Source organism: Melozone crissalis, unplaced genomic scaffold, assembly GCF_028551555.1.
Source record: "Melozone crissalis strain CALT ecotype California unplaced genomic scaffold, PUWL_Pcris_2 ptg000090l_1, whole genome shotgun sequence".
Lineage (NCBI taxonomy): Eukaryota > Metazoa > Chordata > Aves > Passeriformes > Passerellidae > Melozone > Melozone crissalis.
In genome coordinates, this window is record NW_026535867.1 from 5,850,363 (window position 1) to 5,868,636 (window position 18,274).

Here is an 18,274-nt window from a genome sequence, read left to right on the forward strand (position 1 = left end):
CAGTTTATTCAGGAAAGGATTTCTGTGCCAGTGGAAGAGCTGTGGTTCCCTTGCCACAGCACTCAATTTGTCTTTTCCTCTCATGGGTGAGAAATAGTGAGGAATTTATTTTCATTGTTCTCAATCTTGCATTTAAAAGCCTACATTTCTCTCTCTAAATATTCATACCTAATTTTAGTGCTGTCAGTAAGATTAGTCCACATAAGGGTGTTAACATTGCTTAAATTGCACCAGTGCTGGCATTTAAAGAAAATCTATAAATTTTATGCTAAGTGCAATGTATTCGGATGTTCATGCTTGTCACCAGAGCTCTAGAATTGCAATTACAGCAAAATTGTTGTGCTCAAAGAAGTTAACATTTTAATGCATGCATGTTAATTTATGCCAGATGCAAGATCAAACTGTAATTTTGATAGAAGGGTTTAGAACTGGCTGCTCTCTTATTAGTGGTGTAGCTGTTTCCCTGGACAACCACTCTAACTCTGGTGAGCATGTTTTTATTTGGTTGCTGGCAAGAAATCTCAGGATCATGTATGTAAAAATGATTAAGTAGCTGCTCATGACAAGGACCAATATTGGAACGATGGAATAGAGCCCAACTCCTGGTCCTGCATGAGACAGCCCCAGAATCCTCCATGTGCCTGAGAGTGTTGTCCAAACATTTCTTGAGCTCAGACTGGCTTGCAGCTGTGACCACTTCCCTGGAGAGCCTAGTACACAAGCGCTCTTTGGGTGAAAAATCTTTTCCTGATACCTAAACCTTCCCCACTGCCTCAGAGTCTGTGTGTGAGTGTGTGTGGGTACACACATACTTCAATTTAATGAGCATTGCTCTCCATCCCTCTCCTATTGACCTCTGTCAGAATAGACCCCAGGTAATTAAAGTACATTTCTTAATAGGCATCCTGTTTCTATCATGGCTGGATTGTGATTTTGGCTATATATCTAATTGTGGATTGAAGCCATAGAACGCTAAAAGCATTTCTGAGCTGCATCAGTACTCTGTGCTGCTTTTTGTAGCAGAGAATCATAGAGCAGCTTAAAGAGAAATGCTGTCTTCATTTAAGAATTTAGACATGTCAGCATAGAATTAGCAAAGCTTCATCATTCTTTACAGTAATTAAAGCAACAAAAAAAAGAGAGGTAGAAACAACATATTCAAATCTAAGTGCCTCTCAGGGTTATCTGAGGACTGGTGTTATTCACACTCCAGACTTTCCTGCAGGTTTTGTTTACTGCACAGGACTGTATGCTCACACACTGAAGTTTTTGGTACCCTGAAGACTCCAAAGACTTTTTTCTTTTAATTTAATGTGCAGAAGAATAAATTCTGCATTTGATGTTAGAAGTTGCAGAGGTTTTATTATTTTTGAAAAGCTTTTTGAAATACATAACTCACATTTCTATTTTAATTTTAAAAATTGAATTTCATGTTCACAGTGCTCAAAAGCCAAGCCTCTCAGGCTGGGGGGGCTGTCCCTGGCAGGGTGAGGACTAGGCCTTGTGTGGGCAACCAAACACAACCCTGGGTGGCTGAGATTGGTCCAGGAAATCACTCTGCGATCAGAGTCAGGCACCTGTGCTGGTTCTAATATGGCTCTGAGCTTCAGCAGCCAAACTTTGAGGAGAAAAGATGCTTTTAGGGCCCTGACACCAGGAAACTCTTTTGTAGCACAGCTAGAAAGGATTTTACTTGTCCCTCCCCCACTTGTGAGAATTCATTGTTGTATCTTTCTGTTTCATATTTTTTTTTAAATTCAGATGATCCACCAGATGAAAAAAAAATAAGAAACAACACATTTTATTTTGCATTTATTTACATTGCACTTGCACTTGTTTACATTACAAACCCCTGTTGGATGGGGCCATGAGGAAGCTGATCTATGGGGTGGCATCCCTTCCCATGGTGGGAGGAGAGTTGGAACTAGAAATTCTTTAAGGTCCCTTCCAACCAACCCAAGCCATTCTGTGATTCTGTGATACATTAATGTATGTATTATAAATTTAATATTTTGTTATCTTCTATTCCAGAAAAAATTAGAAGACTTGAATGCTGACTGGAAGGCAATACAACACTTGATTCAACAACTAAAGGAAAAGCCAGCATTATCAGCCTTTGGCCAGCTATCTTCAGGTGTCTGTAAGTGCTTCATTATATGTATTTTTTAAAAATAGTTACAAATCACACAGTTAAAATTAATCTGGCTGGATACTGTCTAAATTAATTCAGCATCATTAAAAGTGCTACTGTGGCATTCAAGTTGGTTTTTTATCACTGCCTTTCTATTTTATGCAATGTATCCCAGAAGACAAATTAGATTATGATTTGATGAAAAGGTTGCAGAATGCTTTTCAAATTATTACTGTTTCAAAGTCATTTTTCTTTCATTCCACGAAGAGGTGAGATTTTGACTTTTTGCATATGCTAATGGAGGAAATACTACAAAGGGAGACAAATTGTTTAAATTAAAAGATAATAATGTTATAGGTCAAGTACCTGTAGATTGGTCACAGAATGAAATTCTGAAATTATTACTACTGATGGGGCAATAAAGTCGGACTGTTTCAAAACAAAGCTTCTCTGTTAACAGAGAGAGTCATATGACAACGTAGTAGGAAGAATTCTGCAGCTAAACACTAAGTCTGTGATTTATGTTATTTTGTGTCTTGCATCCATGAATACACAACAAAACATCTGATCTCTGTTTCATTTAAATTATTTTGACAATATATTGGATTATTCTCATATCTCTCTGTGTCTTCTTGTTCCCTACAAGGATTACAAACTTTTCTTTTTTTTCCTTGATAAATGGATTTTATTTCCAGTGCTTTCCTTTAAAATGTAGTGATTGAGCATGGGTGAAAGAAAAATGCTTAATGGAAGCACTGTTCTCAATCTGAGTTTCTGAAGTCCCTGAGATTCTTCACTTGATATTGAACCATTTCAGTTGCTTGAATGAAGGATCTTCCCGATACCATTTGGAAAGCTGCGCATCATCTATGGGAGGAGCAGAAAGAAATCTTTCCCCCCAGTCTCTGTCAGATTGCCTGGAACTCAGGCTGTGGCACAGCTGCAGTAATCACTTGGGATTGGATTACATGTGGGTTGTTGGTCCCTCTTGTTTTTAACATGTTCTAGGACATAACATACAAGAAAAGCTTAAACTGGAGAATTCTCTACCTTCTAATATTCGTCCTCCAAGACAGCAAAGAAGAAAACCCTTTTTTTTCAGAGAAGTACACAATTAATCTATAGAGAGAGGATCCAGAAATTTCAGTACCGGAAGACAGTCCAGCTCCTGCCCAAATAGCATCTATGAGTTCAAGGAAAGAAGTTGTCTTGCTTGTGACATGTTGAATCTTACTAAAGAGGAGCTATTATTTGGGTTTAGTCCCTTAGAACTGCTGTGGTTCCAGTGGCAATTATTTCAACTTTCTAAAAAGAGTCAAATACCACTACTAAATTTTTCATGAGTAGTACAACAGCATTCTTGCTTTGCATGATTTTGTTCCAAGGCATTCTATAGGAATTCACATATGAGGAAGTTAAGGACATGTGCAATCATTATTTGCTGTGCTAAACTTGCTGTGTCACTTTTCTGTGTGAACAGGTTATGTCAGGTTCCAGAAGGAAAAGAATGTTGGCAAGTTGTGAGTTTGCTGTTACAAAAGAAATTATAATAATGGAACAAGAGTGTGACCAGAGAGCAGTAATGCAATATATTTTTATATTACCTCATCTCTAGCTGAAGAATTGCAAAATTACTCACCTTAATGCAAGATATAGTCTCTGACTGCTAATGTTTCTGAAACTCAGCAGATGGAATTGTACATGCAGAAAATGAAAGCACTGGTGTTCTATAAAGGATTAAGCAGGAAGTAAGATTGATTTCCCTTCCGTTAGAATGAGAGCTTAAAATCTGAACCTGTGCTTATAACACTAATTCATAATTTTTCTTTATTTGAGTCAGTTTACTGTGATCACCTCATTATAGGTGTATTGACATAGAACTGTAGAGTTCAAAAGGGACCCAGAGAGACATCTTTTCCTTTTGCCCAAAGCACACTCGATTAGTGCAGGTTGCTCAGGGTCATGTCCAGTCAGGTTTGTAATATCTCCAAGGATAGAGACTCTACAACCTCTCTGGGCAACTTTTTCCAGTGTTGAGCAACTCTGACAGTAAAAAAAGATTCTTCTTCTATTCAAATAGGATTTCTAGTATTTCAATTTTTGCATGGTGCTTCTCATCCTGTCTCTGGGCTTCATTGAAGACAGTCTGGATCTGTCTTTACTCCTCCAAGCAGATATCTAAACACATGGATATGATCCCCCTGAGCCTTTTCTTCTCCAGGCCAACAGAGCAGTTTTCTACAAAGATAGGAAAAAATATCTGCTACTAAGCTATTTTGTAATTAATTTAAAAGAATGGGAGGAGAGGAGGGAAGAAATTGAATGTCATGAGTCTAGTAATTCTGGGGTATAAGTTCTGCAGTTATTTTGACCACTCATAGATATTTTTATGGCCTTATTTTCTCTGTGCTGCTGACTCTTTTGAGCCATTGGGACTCAAACTGGTTATGGGAGAGCTAGCTTTAACCAAGCCTCCCAGCAGCTAAACAATCTCCATAAAGGTCATTTGTAAAGAAAGATACGCCAAATTGTTTTGGAAGAGTTTTGTGAAGCAAGGGCAGTATCTCCTGTTGACAATTATTCACTTCCTGATCCTACAGGGACTTTTAGGGACATCAGGATTGAATAATGTTGACCTGTGTATTTGAGACCAGGGAATGAAGATGTAACTGGCTCATCTCTAGTGCCCTGTCAGGTATCATTTGGTCTGGTCTGGTTACAGGATCTCAGAGAATCTTAATAAATTCCATCCGGTGGCTCTTACAGAGGTAAGGCACCCTGGTTATAATTGTTTCTAGATCTGCATATTATAGTTTCTTCAGCAGAAGAAGCTTTAAAAAATAGTTCTTCATATTCCAGCAGTCCAGTGTGCCCTCAGGCATAAGGAACAAGAATTACTTCTCCAGCTCAAAAAATGTACTTAGCTGAAGGGTATGCCTAAAACCCTAGCGAAGATTGACTTCCAAGATAAGATGAATCAGGAAGAAAATCACACTTGCTATCTGTACTTGACAGGATAATGTGAAATGGTGTGAATGTCTCTATCCAAGTACCTTGATGCATTGCTTAGCCAGCAGTTTGAAAACATTTTAAACAGAGAGGAAAGCAGTTCTGGAATGTGCTTTTCCAGGAGGGAGAGTTTTTAATAGCATCATTAGCATTCATATGGCTTCTTCTTCTTCTTTTGTACTGAAGTCCTATCACTGTATTTACTTACTAAGTTAGGTAAAGGGACACACTACTTCCTAAACCCCTCTGAATGCATTGTGGGGTGGGAGGCACTCCTGACTTGTGCTGGAGGAAGATATTTTCCATATTTTGTCTTCATTCCAGTAAGATGCTGGGGGAAAATTTTGGCCACTTTTATTTAGAGCTACCTTGAAAATACAATTTCTCTAAATTGATATGTATTTATTTTCAGTTATGCTTTCCTCGAAGTTAGTGAAATTTGAAATACAAATGAATGAATCTATATGAAAATACTCTGTCAACTAATTTTACATTTTACATATTCATCTGATGAAACTGTGAGTGATACATTATCTTAATACTCTTGCAGTTTAATTTATTCAGTGAAGAGTTTTCTGTGTACAAGCAATTTCTTTTTTTCTCTTGGTTGCTTACAGAAGTTTTTGTCCCTTTCTTGTCTCTTTTTTTTTGTATGAAATGCCTAATCAAGTGAAACAGAACAACGTGTGGCTGTGAAATGAATAAAAAAGTGACAATTATAATCAACTACAATGATGAAATTTCTTCTGAAATTAGGTAGAATCTGTCTCTTTAAACTTTAAAAGTTATCAGTCTTATTTCGGAGCATCATTTGTAGGAAGTCTGAAAAAAGATAAAGAAAAAAAATGATTGGTTGTGTTCAACAAATTTTAGCAGGGTTGCATTTGACAGAAAGGCTTTTTATGCATTGGTAGGTATTGTACACTTAGTGCAAAATAATTAGAGAAAAGCTAATTCTGCATCATCAGAGCTAACCACCAGCACTTGCCATCAGCTTTAGGTATCTTTCTTTAAATGCATATAATCAATACTCTTCTGTGCTTTTAGTATAACTTGCTTTAGGAGTAGGAGTCAGACAGTGCAGACACAGAGCCAAAGACTGGGCTTCCCTGTACAGGGGAAAAGAAGGCTTTTCAGGATTTAGGATGGGTGAGGGAGAATGGGAGAGGAGTGAGGGATCATGCTGAGTCCATTAGACTGGAGCTGTAATGTGAAGGCTGTGAGCTGCAGTAACCTCAGCAGCAGCAGTGGTGGTGGAGAGAACTCATCACTTATTAGCCCATGGTACAGGAAAAATATTCACAGCAGTCAGTCACCTCCAGCCTATAATACCTTGAGTCTTGAAGTTTGAATTAAAACAGTGATATTTGGTGATACAGTGATATTCCCCAGTGAATCTGGGGAAAGTAGTGATAACAGAATTTAATTTGCTTTTCCTCTGGTATTTTACTTGCAGAAGTATAGTATTTCTCCTTCTGTTTGGGAAATATAGTTTAGTTTTTATTTCTCTGTGAAGCAGGTCCCCACCTGGACTAGGCATGCTACTTTTTCCAGCCTTGTAAGATCATATACAACAGTTCTTGTAAAATATCAGTTACTCTGTGTGTGCACTGCTGTGGCTTAATGCAGCTGGAATTCATACTCACTGCTTGCAGTATGTAACGTAACAACTACTGGTGCTGCTAAAAACATACCATTCATGAGGTTGTAGGTTTTTGAGGCAACTTAGAACTGTAAAAGTATGTATGTGAAAATACATACCTTAATAAAATAACTTAAGGTTTAAAACTAAAGTCCACTTACCTCAGAAGCTGAAAGTGCTTTTGTAGTGCTAGTGCATGTATTGTATGCATCTGGAATTTTCTTTTGTTTTCAAAATGCATAATTGAGTTTTTTATTATTCCATATTGGTTATTGCTATTATTCCATATTGGTTATTGGTTATTATTCCATATTGGTTATTTCTAAGATAGGCACATGTACAGATGGACATGGCACTATCCTGCATTATGAAATCTGCCCTGTTAAATCTCTGACGTGATATTTGGTTTAATATTTTCAGTGGGAATGAAGGATTCTTTGTTTAGGAATCTATAACCATTGAAATATATTCATTTGCATGGACTTCAGAGCTGGATTGTGTACTGTTCCACTGCCTCTTTAAAAACACACAAACCATTTGTATTTAAGAGATAATCAGGAGACAATGACAAAAATGTAAGAAACAAAATGACAACAACTAGCTTTGGGCAAAAAATGCACAATAGATACACTTTCTTTTTTGCCGTATTTCAGAGCTAATGTGCTCTGAAGCAGTCATTGTTTATATATTATACCCACTGTTTGAGTGAACACATATGAACACATACGCTGTAGTTCATCACTGTTTCTCAGAATTTCCAAAAGCTAGTCTTAAAACTCCTTGTGCACCTGAGAATATTGCAATAGGTATATTCAAAGGGCAAATTAAAAACAAATGTAAAATCAGACATTTGAGTGTCTATATGGTTTATAGCAGCTGGCATAGTATAATTGAGACCAAGAATACTCAAAATAATTCTTCGGGAAACACTGAACAATCTGTGGGTGTGTGCATCTACAATGTTTTCAATACTAATGGACACCTGTGTTGATACTAAATGTTGATATTAAACTTCTGTTGCACATAGTCTTCACTATTTAAAGGAAGTTTGCTGTCAGCTATCAAAAAGCTTTTATGAAGGATATGGTAGAAAACTTAATTTTCTAGAACTATTCTCCAGAGAGTTGAGCAGGTAAAAATCCACAGCATGCAACTGTTGAGACAAGTAGTTCTTGTGAACCATTTTGGTTCCCTTTCGTTTTAGGACACCAGTAAAGAAGATCACTCTCATGAGCTATAGTAGAGATAAATAGTATTTCCAATAATGGTCATGTGTCTAGAACCATGTAGTTTCTGATACTTGTTGCATGTTGATTCTAAAGAAAATATCTACTTTTAAAATTAGCTATAATTTGGTTTAACCCTATCAAAAGTTTACAAAAATAACATGCAAAAGGGAATTTGAGTATGTAAAAATGTAGTATGGAAGTATCACAGAGAACACCTTGAGCCCTAAATACATTAGAGACCAGAAACAGTAGACCATTAGTAACAGAGACCATTAGTAACAGTAGACTGCTCCTTTATTCAGCTGGCCTAACAAAGGCTGCTCATGCTTGTATAAGTGGATTAGTAAAGGAGAAGATTACTCTGTTTACCTTTTCTTTTGGATAAAGGAATAAATAATGGTTTATATAATTTATATATAAATTATATAAATAATTTTAGTAGATTTGGGTTTCAGTAATTTTACTTTACAGACTCACGTAATGAAGAGGTGCAGAGATGCCAGCCTGAGATGGCCCTATTATGGGTAAATTGCTGTATATCTGTTTTTCCCTTTATATTCAGGAAATAAGTGTCTAGTCATTCCATCTGATTTCCATTAGGAAGCTTTTTTTACTTCTCACATATGTGACACATACAGCAAATAACAATATGGCACAAAACTGAATCTGTTACTACTTGATTGGAGATTTTTCAAGGTCAGGACCCAGTTTCACAAGCAGTTCTATTTTTCAATACAGCTGACATCAGACACAAGCTGAAGACAAACTTGTCTAATAAAGCTTTCAGATTCAATTTTCTCTCTGCATATAGCTTCAGGAATCTCTGGAGGTCATTCACAGCATGTGCTGTAACACCAACAGGGAGAAGTAATGAAAAGCATCTATATAAAAAGCTGACACTCTGCCTTCCAAGCTGCATGAATAAAAACATAATAAGCAAGTTTAGAAACACAAATCTCTGTTATTCTCAGAATTTCTATTTTGATCTTTATAACATATCTTGATTTGAGGATTTGCTTCTGGTTTTTCTGACAGGTGAAAAATATATGCAAAATATACTTAAGCCACAAATGCGCAATTTGAAGAAAATCAAAGGTTACACCTTTATATTTAACATCCTGTTTCAAGGTCTGATAGTAGATTCCCCTTTGAAAGATCTGCAATAAACAGGTGTGGCAGTGCAGTTTACAAAAGGAATGTGAACTTCTTGCTTTTTCAGGGCTCAGCTGATTAAATATAACTCACTCTGGGTTGCAAAGAATTTTTATTGTACTCATACCTATGATGAAACATAAATCAGAAAGTCAAGACAGGAGATGGCTGCTTTGCTGTTATTAAAGACAATATGGAACCAAGATCTACTTTTTCTATTCTGTAACAAGTTGTTGAAGCACAGCTGTCAAGATTTATGATGTAAATAAGATTAATGCTATCATTAGTCTTTCAAACGACCACATTTACCTATTCAATTTTTAAAATACAATCTGGTATTTTCTTCTGAGGAGCAAGTTTGCAGCTTGTTTTCTTTCATTTAATGTCTTGATCAATAGTTAGTAGCAGCAGGATATGCCAGATTTATTTTGGTTACATCTCATGAAATGTAAATTATAGCATATTGTAGAATTCTTCAGACTATTATTGATAACCTAGATCAAGTGAGAGCACAGAACTAAGTTGCAGTTATGGTTGGACTTTTTTTATATGACTCCAATAATCTTGGTAACAGAATCCAGTGTTGGTAATTTTCAAAATATCTGGCAACCGTCTTTTTTTAAAACACAGATACAATCAAAAATTTACATTCACTTATTCTGGAAGATATGGAAAAAGGGAGTAGAGTTCCTAGCAAAAGAGTATCCATATTAAAATGGTAGTTTATAACCTTTTTTCAGTTTTTCTGCCTAAGTATCTAGCTTTCCATTGATAAATCACTTTTTTTATAGTGCTTTAAAGCTACTTTCTCTCTCTCTCTCTTTTTCTCTTTCTCTCTCCCCCTCCCCCTCTCTCTCATTGTCCCCCACTCCTTTTTGTTACAATAACCCAATTTACTGTGATATTTGACTATCCAGATAGCATCAACCTGCAAATAGCACTAATCTCTCTATTCCCTCTTTTTGTACAGCAATTAGGCCTATTGACAATTAAATTGTGTGAAAATCTCTTTAATTTGCTAGAATAGTAGAAAGGAACTGGTCATTCAGCACACAATCCTCTTGACCTGTCTGTTCTTTGTTGACTTGTCTTTTGAAAAGAGCAAAGCAAGCCATCTTTCCTTGCGAAGGGAGCAGTGCTCAGGGACATCCTGGTCATGTCTTTGACAGCCCTCCTCACATTTCTGTCCTGAGAGGGGCTGCCTCAGAGTTAGGTCTGCTCTAGAGAGAAAGGGCCAGCCAAGGAGTGTGAGCAGAGTGGAGGCTACAGGAAATGAGGAACAAAGCTCAAAATTGCTTCTAGGGTTTCTGCCCTAGTCAGAGAACATGAGACGATGGCAGAAGGACTTGCTCCTTGCACCATAGAAGGCTAAAAGGAGGAAAATGATGGCAAATGAAACCTCTTTTACTCCAGCTCTAATACTGGATAAACATATGAAATTTATCACTGAAATATCAGACTGCTGTCTTTGTATAGGTTTGGAGCAGCAGGGGACATGCTGTGGTGGAGATAGGCAAGAAGAGATTTGCATTGCTGATGTTTTTCTAACAGAAGATTGGTGGTCAGACCACGCTTAAATTCCCAAAGACAGTTCTTCATAGGGTGAAAGTAAAATAGAGGTTATTTTGACCTGAAAAGCAAGCATAATATGAGAAAACTTGACAAAGATTTCACAAAGTAGTGCCTGACAAGATATTTTTGCAATTATGATGAAAGAACAGAAGGTGCTTGTAGTGATTTCAGTAATTCCTTTGTCAAAACAAAGTGACAGTGATGACGTTGCCTTTGAACAGCTGGTTTTAATCCTGCAAAATTTTCCACTTGAGGAATAAGGGCAGACTTGGAGATTTTCGCATGAATTCTGTAATTCTGTTAAATTAGCTAATAACTCCGTTCCAACTATTTCACAGCATCTCTAAATCTGTTGTGGTATTTATTTTTTTAACTGCAAGGTATCTAGAATTCAACTGGCTTCTTGTTGTTTTGTATCTGTGTAAAATTTTTTATACCCTTTTTTCAGAGTTCCCCTTGGATAAGATTGCAATTTATGCCTGTTAAATCAATAAATAGACCTTACAAAAATTACAAGAGGTGATTTTAAGAGACTGTAAAAGTTGGAGCTTCTGGCAGTATGTTATTTTTTCCTTATATCAAAGAATTAGCTGTGAAAATTCAGTTACATGCCAATAGCAGTACACTGGAAATGTAAATTGTTGTCATATAGATTGTCATCCAATTGAAGGCTGCATACTAAATCAAGGAACTTGCTACTTTTACTGACAAAAGGAGTACTGAGAAGTGCTTGCATCATTTGTGACAGATGTTGTCACAACACTCTTTATAAGGCAAGTATGTGACAGAATTTGATTTTACAGCACCACAACTTCTGTAGTACAAAACATTCATTTTCATGAAACTCTTTTGTAACAACTGCTCACTGGAGAAGACTCTTATCCTTTGGAAAAAAATAAATGCCTTGTGTAGTGGTATAAATAATACTGCTTTTTTAAAAATGTATGAATGGTTCTCGGGCTACCTTTCTTTAGTTTCTGTCTGCTCAATTCTCATACTCACTAAAAGGGATCCATTCATACCATAGCCTTTTGCTTTTCAATTTTTAGTGGCCCCATCAATCATGCTGAACTTTGCCTAAGGAAAGGTTCCTGGAGAATGCCATGACAATGCTATATTACTAAAAGGAGACTGAACTTTAGAGCAGTTTATCTTTCAGAAAGGTTTGAATGGAACAATAGGTCCAAGCAGATTAATGCTACCTCTATTTACAGATATATATTACAATCTTCAGTTGGTTTTGTACTGCTTGTCCCTGGTTGAGTCATAGTCTAATTAGAATCAAATGCTGCAGATTTAAAGTTATTTCCACCACATGTAGAGCAGTCAATTGAATTCTTTATGTACACTGTGCCAAGATTATTTCCATGCATTATCTTCTTTCTTAGCTGCTTCCTTACCAAAGAATTCTCAGTTATTACACTATTTTAAATCTGGTTTTTAGAGAATGTTTGGGAACATAGCTGTATAGGACCACAGAAAGACTGATATTGGAAGGGACCTTTGGAGGTAATCTGGTCCAACCCCCTGCTTGGGCAGTATAACCAAGAGGAAGCCACCCAGGATGGTGTTTCTGTGGCTTTTGAGTATTTCCAAGAGTGGAGAAACTGCAAACTCTCTAGTTCAACCCACTGCAGGATTCACTCAAAGAGCATTTCCTGATATTCAGGAGGAACCTCCTGTGTTTCAGTTGTGCCCATTTTCTTTTCACTGGTGGGCGTTGCTGGAAAGAGCCTGGCTTCACCTTCTGTGCACCCTCCCTTCAGATATTTATATATGTTCATGAGGTCCTCCCAAGTCTTTTCATTTCTAGACTGAACGATTCCTGCTCTTTCAAGCTTTTCCTCATATAAGAGGTCTTGGTCCCTTAATCATCATTGTGGCCATTCTCTGGTCATTCACTGGTCTCTCTTCAGTAGCTCCATGGCTGTCTTGTGCTAAGGATCCAAGAACTGGACACAGTTTTCCAGGTGCTGAGCAGAGGGGAAGGATCAGCTCTTCCCACCTGTTGGCAATGATCCTCCCAGTGCAGCCCGTGATGCCCACAGCTCCATCACTGTCCCAGGGTTCGAGGTGAAGCTGTCATTCTCTGGGTCCTCCATATTATCCTTTCTGAAGATAAAAGTGACAATTTTTTTCTGAAGATAGAAGTGGTGTTATTTTTTCCTCCAGTCTTCAGACACTTCTTCCTTTTGCCATGACCCGCCAAAGTTTTTAAAAAGGTTGCTGCCAGATCTCCCAGAACTCAACTGGTGCATCCCATCAGAGCCCAGGAATTTCTTTATATGTGGCTGCTTTGTTGAAGTATTCCCCAACTTGATTCTCTTCTGCAAAGAGCAATTTTTTTAAATATCTTCTGTACATGGAAATTACCTTGAAGTACCTCTTATGACCAACGGAACTGTTAACATTCCACTTCTAGGTGTCTTGCATACACAGAAAGTATTTGCAGAAGCTCTTTGCAGCAACAGGTCACAATGTGAACTTTTTTGCTATGTGGCAATAATTTATCCTCACCCTAAGGTTTTATTTACATTATGATGCACATAAGCCGACTTATGTGGTTTATATCACTGAAATTCTTAGTGTTTAGTAGAATCTACCTATTTTCTGTGTTCTTACTCCTGTTGTAATTCAGTGTTTGTGATAGAAGAGGTTTTCTTTACATTGAGTGAAAGACATATAACATCTTGCTGTTGTGTTTGGAGGAACTTGGAAAAATGCATTGTAAAATAAATGGCTTAGTCATACTCCCAGATATAAAAAGGAGGATGGCAAGAAAATTCTACCAGATCTATCCTACGACAAAGAAAGAAAAGTCTGAGAAAGCTGACACTTATCTTCCTACTAAATTTAAAGTTCTGATGCCATTTAAAAATATAGTAATAGTATCAGTAACATTTTAAAAACCATAATTTTGTGGTTGTTTTTCAAATATAGCACAAATATAGTACAAATTCACTTGTTAATGTTTTTCTTTTTTTCTAAGAACTTTAACCTTGACTTTTTACTTTCTTTTGAACTTCTAAGGGTTTTTTTTAGTTTCAGCCCCTTCATCCCACTGCACAGACTATTTTAGATCTAAGCTTTAATTAATAATCCCATAAACTATCAGCTTCTTCTCTTTTACCTTTAATAATTAAAATTATATATAATCCATAATGAATTGTTAAGAGTCATAAAGAACTTCTAGAATTAAAATGTAGTCTAGGCACTTAACTTGTGTATTAAACTGATAGCAGTAACATATAATGTGAATGTTCCCTAAGTGTTAATGAAATTAGGTATAAAACTTTTACCCATTTATAGTCTATAAAAATTGCTATGTATGAAATATACACGATATAGTTACCAAGTCTTCTTTTTCTAGGAATTTTTTTTACTAAATATTCAAGACTAAGAAAATCAAACATTGGTGTTGTATTAAAATAGAAAAGACTCACTTTGAAACAAGATTTTTGTCTTTAAAAGCTGATTAAAATGTTAATAAAATGTTAACTTTGAGATACAATGCTCTAAGGATGCTTATTTTCCACATATAGAGCTGTGGGTGGAATTTTGTTGGCAATAATTTTTGATCAGCATAAAGACTTTATTTTGAGTTCAGACCACTAGAAAAAAAAACATTCCAAACACTCCTTGCTTTCAAACTTCTAAGTTGATGGGCTTTTTTTTGAGGTAATAAATTTTTATTATTCATAATATTTAATCACAGCTGTGTTGGCCACTATTATTTTCCTTTCAGAGCTCCTTTATGACCTGGAACCCCTGGCAGGTATCTGTATCTCCTCTGCAAAAAGTGTCACTGGAAATGAGCACCTTGCAGGGAGGGGCTGTACTGAATAGGAGAACTTAATGTACTATTAACTTTATTTCCTTAGCAGAGAAGGACAGAGAGAGATGATGAATGATTCATTTATCACTGGAACAAGTCTAAATAAATCAGTCTCAGAGCTGTCTTTCCTGATCTCTCTCCAAGAAGTCTGCTTGGATTTTAAGGATTCAATTGTGGATGCTCTAACTCTGTAGAAAACTGGTTGCAATGCCACAGCCCAAGGGGGGAAAAAATTAAAAATGTATTTTAGTAGCTGACAGAATTTCACCTGTGTATGCTGTGGAGTTTAGTTGTTCCAAGTCAAGCTCACAAGGATAAAGTGCTGATAAAATAAGATGGAGATTTCCCATGAATAAGCCAAACCTGCCTGTGTGCAATGTGGCACCCAGTGAGCTGCTTTTTAGCCCACAGGGGGAATACTCACTTGTTCTGCTACTAAAGCAGTCAGTGTTGCCTGTGTTAAAATAGCAAATTCACTGAGTGATGTTGTCTGAGTGTATAGCACAAGGCACAGGTATTCTTTCTCTGCTTGCTCAGAGTGAGTAAAATGCAGCTGAGTTTCCTTGACTAAAACAAGAAGGAAGTTTAGTGGGTGTATTTTACTGCTATTCATTGCATAGAGGATTTAAGGCTGGAGTTGCCTTTAATTGGTGCTGCTCACAATGGAACTAAAAACCCAGGCTAGATCTCTAAATTGCATTAAAATGTATATCCAATTACTGTGTTATTTCTTCTTTGTCAAACAGCTTTGAGCTAGTAGATGCAGTTGTCTTACACAGTTACAACTTAACCAGCACTAAAAGCATTCAAAGGATGGTTAAGAACATTCCTGGGAACTGAGGCAGTTCTGCTTAAAGACTGTGGCTTGAAAGAGGGTGTTTGAAGGGCTTTGAAGCTTTTGAAAGCATTGTCATTCTTCCTGTCTGTTCTGCTCCTGTTCAGTACCTAAATACGGAGTTTTATTTGTTTTAACTTGTCAGTTTGACCCTCTCTTGAAACACAGCACTGAAATAAGCAGAGTAAAAGGGAGGAAAATTCTTTTCCTGCAATTGGCTTCATTCTGTTTTACTTGGGTTTGCGTTCAATATTTGAATTTCAATTTCATGTCACATTCTAATCAACCTAATTCTTCAAGTTTAACATTACAGATTTATTTTAAGATGAAAAAAATACCAATATACTCTCAATTTCATCAGTGTATTTCAAAGTTCAAGAACAAGATGAAAATCACACCTATTATTCTGTGCTTTATTTTTCTTCTAGTATTGGTCTGTGTTAAAGTGCAGAATGTGCTAATGAGAAATCACCTTAAAAACTTTATATTTGTGTGATTTAATGTCTTAAATTCTAATTTTCCTTTTAATTTTCATGCTTATCATATCACAGAAGTGAACCATTATAAATGGTTTTAAATAAATTGAAAGATTAAGTCCTTTATTTTTCATGACATGTCTCATTAGGATAGAATTTATTACTCAGATACTTGAAAAAAAATTATTCAAGTTTTGCATTTATAAATCATTTGTCCTGAGAAAAATCAAAAAACAAACTAAAATTAAAAGACCCCACCAAAACCAAAAGCAAAAAGTTGTCCCCTTTGAGTCACAGAAACTGTCAGTGCAGTTCTGGATAAATTTTTTCAGAATGAGATCTTTTGCTACATATTGTTGATAATGTTGATTTATATTTGTCTGTTATTTTTATACAGTTCTGTTAAATGAACTGTGTCATATCTTTGCAAGCATAAACAAAGTGAAATAAGGGATAGATATTGTTCTAAGTGGCATTTTTGTTCTGAGGGGATATCAACTATACAAACACTTTCTAAAGGTAATTTTTATAAATAATTTGATAACTCAGATATTCTAATGGTCAGTCAAACTGGAACAGATTATTGCCATCCTTAGAAGATGATGGTAGATAGTGGTGGATCTTGACATTTTTGGATCGTCAAAATCCAAAATTATTATATTGGATATATAATATTACACTGGACTGTTGAACTTCTACTAGTACCTTATAATATTTTTTCTAATATTTGCAGTTTCTTGATACAAAAGTACTACATCAAGGAAAAAAACCCAAAAACAATTAAACAAAAACACATAAAACCCAGCCCAATGGATTAAAAAAAAACCAAAAAAACAAAACCAATAAGCCAAAATCCAGATCAGTAAACCCATAATCATTAGAGGGCTAGAAACCCCCTTTTCTGAAATGGCTGTCACTGGGGGAAAAATAAATAAATCGATATTAAATGGTGATTGTGAACTTGTGATTGCGTATTCAGGTCAAAAATACGTGAGATGCAAAGAGATGCCTAAATCTTCTCATGGATGTCCCAGTTTGGAAAACTGTTCTTCAATTTACCTGAATACTGATGAGGAGAAAAATTTCCTCTGAGATGAGACAACTTCTGTTTAACCCTTGTGAATGCCAAATTAGGCAAATTTTTTCCTGTTGTCTAAGAATTCCTGAAGTTACAGGGGAAATATGAGGCCTTGGCTTTATGGACAAATCGCTGAACCCTGACCTACTACCTGGGTTTTCATGTTTCAAACAGACTTTGCTGCAAAGCCATGAATGTCAATAAAAAACCATTAGACTCTCAAAAGTAATAGCAAGGAAAAAACAAAAAAACTAACAAAAAAACCCTAACAAAACCAAAAAAAACTTAATGTACATGGAGTCACACTGTTTTGATATTTTGGTTGGCTTTTGTTGAAGACAAGCTATCTCACAGGAAGAGGGCAGGAAACTGATTTTCTCCACTATGTAGGAGGGCTGAGAAAAATGCAAAAAACCCCATTTCAGTCCTTTAGAAAATACCATTTCTTAGTCCAATGCTAGAAAATGTAGAATGCACTCCACAGAGCTTTTATTTCTGCATTACTGGTTTAGTTATTGCTGTTTCAACAGCTGATTTAGATAGAGATTCCAAAGTGTAGGTATTTAGTTTCTTTTCTAATACTGTGGAACCTCAGTGAAGCAATGGCATGTGTTCTTCTGCTTTCTCTGTTTTAGTTTTTCTTCTGTGATTGATCTTTTCAAAAAAATGAAAAAAAAATATAGTTTAGTGTAACCTCGTCTGCAATAATATCATGCATGAGGGATTGCTTTTGCATCATTAACTGAAGGTCAAAAATAGCCCAACAGTTCATAGCCATCTCTTTGTAAATAGCAAAAAATCAAGGAGAAAAGATCAGCCTTGAACTTCTGAATGATTTTATGTTCCAAACTTCTCTGTCCAATGGTGTGTGTCTGTGACACCTCTCATCATTTTTGCTGCAGAGACAGAAATGCTGCTTTTGTCTTGGGTGAACTCCATTCCATTCCATTCCATTCCATTCCATTCCATTCCAAGCAATGAATAATTCACAGATTATTTGCAACCCATAGCTAATAGATAAGGAAAAGACACTAAGAAGAAGATGCCTTTCTTTTTTTGCCTTTCTTTTCCCCGAAAAGAAAGGTAAAAAATATGCAAATATCCAAATAATAGCACATCATATTTTGAAGTTATGAGGTGGAAAAGTAAACAACTATTCAAGGCTGAATTTCTTGTTGTATAAACTTCCATGTTGGCCACAGATCCTGTGGGAAGCACTTGGTGCTAACAGTAAGCGAGAATATTTTTGGTCAGACGGTTTCACAGCTACAGAGTGACTTGGACACAGTGAATGAAACTTGTTTCTAAATACATG

The 18,274-nt window shown here is 36.2% G+C and overlaps 1 protein-coding gene across 6 annotated transcripts in view; it reads left to right on the plus strand.

Annotated features, from left to right (window-relative positions):
- DMD (dystrophin) overlaps positions 1-18,274 on the plus strand; it is a 1,043,683-nt gene that overhangs the window by 700,112 nt on the left and 325,297 nt on the right. For all 6 annotated transcript variants that reach the window (XM_054291254.1, XM_054291257.1, XM_054291256.1 and 3 more), the window contains one exon: positions 2,032-2,140. In XM_054291254.1, coding sequence (XP_054147229.1) covers positions 2,032-2,140 — 109 coding nt within the window. The remainder of the gene's footprint in view (positions 1-2,031; positions 2,141-18,274) is intronic.